The sequence below is a fragment of the Cervus canadensis genome, chromosome 6, assembly GCF_019320065.1.
Source record: "Cervus canadensis isolate Bull #8, Minnesota chromosome 6, ASM1932006v1, whole genome shotgun sequence".
Lineage (NCBI taxonomy): Eukaryota > Metazoa > Chordata > Mammalia > Artiodactyla > Cervidae > Cervus > Cervus canadensis.
Window position 1 is genome coordinate 24,407,463 of NC_057391.1, and position 4,674 is coordinate 24,412,136.

General features: G+C 36.9%; 1 protein-coding gene across 1 annotated transcript; it reads right to left on the reverse strand.

Annotated features, from left to right (window-relative positions):
* Nucleotides 1-3,116: 3,116 nt before the first annotated feature.
* On the reverse strand, nucleotides 3,117-4,061 carry LOC122444260 (olfactory receptor 11H6-like). Its single transcript, XM_043472996.1, has one exon. It carries the CDS (start codon nucleotides 3,897-3,899, stop codon nucleotides 3,117-3,119), a length of 783 nt encoding a protein of 260 aa, XP_043328931.1. The 5' UTR covers nucleotides 3,900-4,061.
* Nucleotides 4,062-4,674: the final 613 nt, after the last annotated feature.

Below are 4,674 nucleotides of genomic sequence, written 5' to 3' on the forward strand. Positions count from 1 at the left end.
TACTGTTATCATCTGCAAATCTGAGGTTGTTGATACTTTTCCTGGCAATCTTGAATCCAGCTTGTGATTCACCCAGTCTGATACTTACTGTGATATACTCTGCTGATCCCCTGGAGAAGGAAATGGCAACCCACTCCAGTATTCCTGCCTGGGAAATCTCATGGACAGACTGGTGAGCTACAGTCCATGGGGTCACAAAGAGTTAGACACGACTGAATGACTTAGTTCACACTCTGCATATAAGTTAAATAAGCAAGATGGCATTATTTATTTAATAAGATGTAATCTGATGATTCCAGATCACTTGGAAATTTTCCTTTTTACATCCCTAAGAGCTGTATAACTTACATAACATTTACTAAAGATCCATGCCTCTAGATGGATATTGGATTCTTATTATAGTAGGTGATCCTTTGTCAGTAACATTTTGATAAGGGAATTTAAGAGATTAAAGTTCATTTTTGTTTTGTTTTTTTTCCTAGAAAATACCTTTAGTTGATTTACTTGGAGTCTAGTTGATTTACTTGAAGTCTAGTTGATAAGGAATTTAACGTGGTTCCCCTGTCTTCTTTCCTTAACTCAGGAATTTCTTCACGGTGAAGGGAGTGAATGGATAACACACCAGCTACTTTAATTCCTTCCTCTCATACATTTATAAGCACATATTTGCTACAATTTGGCCACCATCAAAATTGCCCCTATTATGACATTTTAACTGGACCAACAAATATATTCCATATTAAAAAAAAATTGTAAGTACAGTAATGTGAAAAAATGGCCAATTAAGACAATTAAATAAAATTATGTTCACACAGTGATATTTGACAATATGGAAATTGTTCAACCTATAGAAACAAAGAAAAGATTGTGAACAAAAGTTTTGACAATACCAATAGTTAAACATACTAAGACTTTTTCTATACACTTGCTTTCTTTATAATGTATTTAAGGAAAAGAACTTTATTATTATATATTGTTTACTACAATCATTATAGTATTTTCATTAATTACATTTTCCCACTTACTCCATATTCCACAATTTGCCTATTCTATTGTTTCCTTTTATCACAATTTATTTCTCATTTGTTTTTTCCCTATTCTAAATCAATGTTTTAAATATCTCTGTGAAGTCCCATTTAATCATAAATTATGTTAACAATTTATTTTTAAAGGTTAGATCAAGAAATGATAGATTCAAGGACATAATCAAATGGATTCCTCTTGAAAATATGTGATATGAGACAGTCTATTCAGTAATATCAAGATTGTGTGCTGTACTGGGCTAAGTCACTTCAGTCATGCCCAGCTCTTTGAAACTCTATGGACTGTAGATCACCAGGCTCTTCTGTCCATGGACTTCTCCAGGCAAGAACACTGGAGTGGGTTGCCATGCCCTCCTTCAGGGATCTTCCTGACCCAGGGGTGGAACTCATGTCTCTCTAATTTGCTGCATTATCAGGTGGGTTCTTCACCACTAATGCCACCTGGGAAGTCCAGAGAAATAACATGTGACCCAGCAATTCCTCTCCCAAGGATATACCCTAAAAAAGTGAAAATATGTATTCACAAAATAAACTTGTCTATGTATAACTCATACAGACCAATAATGCAAGCAAATGCCAACAACAGTTAACTAGATAAACAAAATATGGTATTATCCATACTGTGGAATTTTATTCGGCCACAAAAAGTAATAAACTACTTTTCCAGTAGTCAAGTTTGGATGTGAGGGTTGGACTATAAAGAAAGCTGTGGGCTGAAGAATTGATGCTTTTGAACTGTGGTGCTGAAGACTCTTGAGAGTCCGTTGGACTGCAAGGAGATCCAACCAGTCCATCCTAAAGGAAATCAGTCCTGAATAATCATTGGAAGGACTGATGCTGAAACTGAAACTCCAATCCTTTGGCTGTCTGATTCAAAGAACTGACTCATTTGAAAAGACCGTGATGCTAGGAAAGTTTGAAGGTGAGAGGAGAAGGGGACGACAGAGGATGAGGTGGTTGGATGGCAATACTGACTCAATGGGCATGAGTTTGAGCAAGCTCCGGGAGTTGGTGATGGAGAGGAGGCCTTGCGTGCTGCAGTCCAGGGGGTTGCAAAGAGTAGGACATGATTGAGTGATTGAACTGAACTAAACTGAACGCATGCTACATCATAAATGAACCTTGTAAACATTATGTAAAGTGAAAGAAGCCAGTCACAAAAGGTCACATATTGTTTGATTCCATTTATGTGAAATTTCCAGAATACGAAAATCCATAGAAACAGAAGGTAGATTAATTGTTTCCAGGGACTGGAGAGAGGGGAAATTAGGGAGTGATAGCTAATGGGTCCAGGTTCTCTTTATGGTATGAGGAAAATTCTGGTTGAGAGCATGAGGTACTAGTGTTCTTGAGATAGTTGGCAGAGGCAAATCTAACAATTTTGTAATTTGAAATATACCTAAGAGTCACTAGTCATTATCTTCTCACCTTAACCTACAGAAGACACAAATGATGTATTAAGAAAAGGCTTGGCTTTTTTTTTTTTAAAGAGAGCTCTTCCAAAAATAATTCTTAAAAGTAAATATACAGTGGAAAAAAGTATTAATACTACCTGGATCCAAATAGTAAAATTATTTTAACTAAATTTTGGTGAGAAAATGTAAAAAAATAAAATTATGATAAATCAATGTTTCATAAGAAGGTGAATGCATTTTGCTATATTTTTAATATTGAGATAATAAAATTTAAATGTTGTTTTATAAGTTTAGCATACAAAACTTTTGACTCACCAGCTAAACACTGGTAATAGATTTAAAATATTGGACAGATCACATGTACCAGTATGTATGTATGTTATATTAGCAGCAAATATTAACTAATATTCAAATGCCAGAAAGATGACTGATCATCTGGCTTTTGATTATTTTTATTTGAATTTGAAAAGTTTTACTATCAATATAAAATTTTCTCTAACAATAAAAATGGATACAGTTAATTTAATGAACATCTAATTACACTTTAGTATGTTCCTCCTCCTCCAAAACACATTTTCCTAATTTAATTAGTACAATTGAATACCAATCTTTTAATTATTTATTTCCCATACATTATTTCAGTTATGAACAGAGTTCTTCAGAGATTTCTTTCATGCTTTTGACTAAATCTTACTGTCTTAAGTAATTTTCTCAGTGCCTCCTTCATCTCCTTATTTCGGAGACTATAGATCAAAGGGTTGAATAACGGAGTTAACACAACATAGGACAAAGTCACGTATTTTTGAATCTCTGCTGAATTGCCTGCCGTTGGGCTCACATATACAATCATGATGGAGCCATAGAACAGGGACACCACAGCCAGATGGGATCCACAGGTAGAGAAAGCCTTATGCCGGCCTTCTGCTGAGGGGACCCTAAGCACAGCCCTGATCACCAGGGTGTAGGAGCTGGTAATGAAGAGTAAGGTGGAGAAAATGAGGCCTGAGTTAAAAGTGGCACAGATGATTTCAGTGGCAGGGGCTGGCACACAGGACAGCTTTATAAGGGGTCCTGAGTCACATAGGAAATGATCAATCTTATTGAGACAATGAAATGGGAGCTGAGAGATTAGGTGAATAGGCAAGAGGAAGTACAAGAAGCCACACAGCCAGCAGCAGGCTCCCATTCTGATGCAGCGTTGCACCGTCATGACAGTGGGGTAGTGAAGGGGCCTGCAGATGGCAAGGTACCTGTCAAAGGCCATGGCAGACAAGAAGAGGGTCTCGGTACCACCTGTGGAGAAGAAGAGGTAGAACTGGAGGAAGCAGCCAGAGAAGGAGATGGTCTTGGTCTCAGAGAGAAAGTTGGCTAGCATACTGGGGACTGTAGAAGTGACATACCACATCTCCAGGAAGGAAAAATTGGCCAGCAGGACGTACATGGGGGTGTGGAGATGGTGGTCCCACCACACTGCACAGATAATGCACAAATTTCCAGTTAGTGTCAACACATAGATCACAGAGAAGAGTGAGAAGAGGAAGATCTGAACCTCCCAGGTGCAAGGGAATCCAAGAAGAATGAATTCACTCACAGGGTCAGAGTGATTATTTCCTTCTGGGTTTTTCATTTTTTTTCCTCCTAAAACTGCAATAGGAAGACATTATTATCTTTCAGATGACTCTACAGAAGTTTTCTCATTAAGATATTTCTGAACTGCTTTACATTAATTCAATGAGCAGCATGATTTTAGATTACTTAAAGATTTTTAGCATTCTTCAACCCAGTGTGACACTGGGAGGAAACAAGGAACTTGGAGTGTGGGGGCTTATTATGGCCTCATCTTCATGATCTTCATGCCTGTCATGGTCCATTTACTGTCTTCCTTTGTCTGTGTCCTCAGCAATACATAAACCAAGGTAGGTACTCCTTGCCATTCAGAGGCTTTTTTTTTTTTTTTTTTCCCCCAGAGAATGGAAAGCAAATTTTAATAAGAATATTTTTTTTTTTTACTTTCGATTTTGGAGGATATACAAAATCAAACAGAAGAGTATAATGAATCCTTACACATTTATCATATAGCTTTAACAATTATTCATGGGCGGGCAAACTTGCTGTAACTCTACCTACTTGCATGCCTCCCATATTATTTCAAAGCAGATACAAATGTATGATTTCATTACAAAATATTTCAGCATGCAACCCTGGAAAATTTTAAA

Bases quoted from the DNA above. Each gene is read 5' to 3' on its own strand.
- LOC122444260 (XM_043472996.1), bottom strand. From the start codon at position 3,899: ATGTACGTCCTGCTGGCCAATTTTTCCTTCCTGGAGATGTGGTATGTC.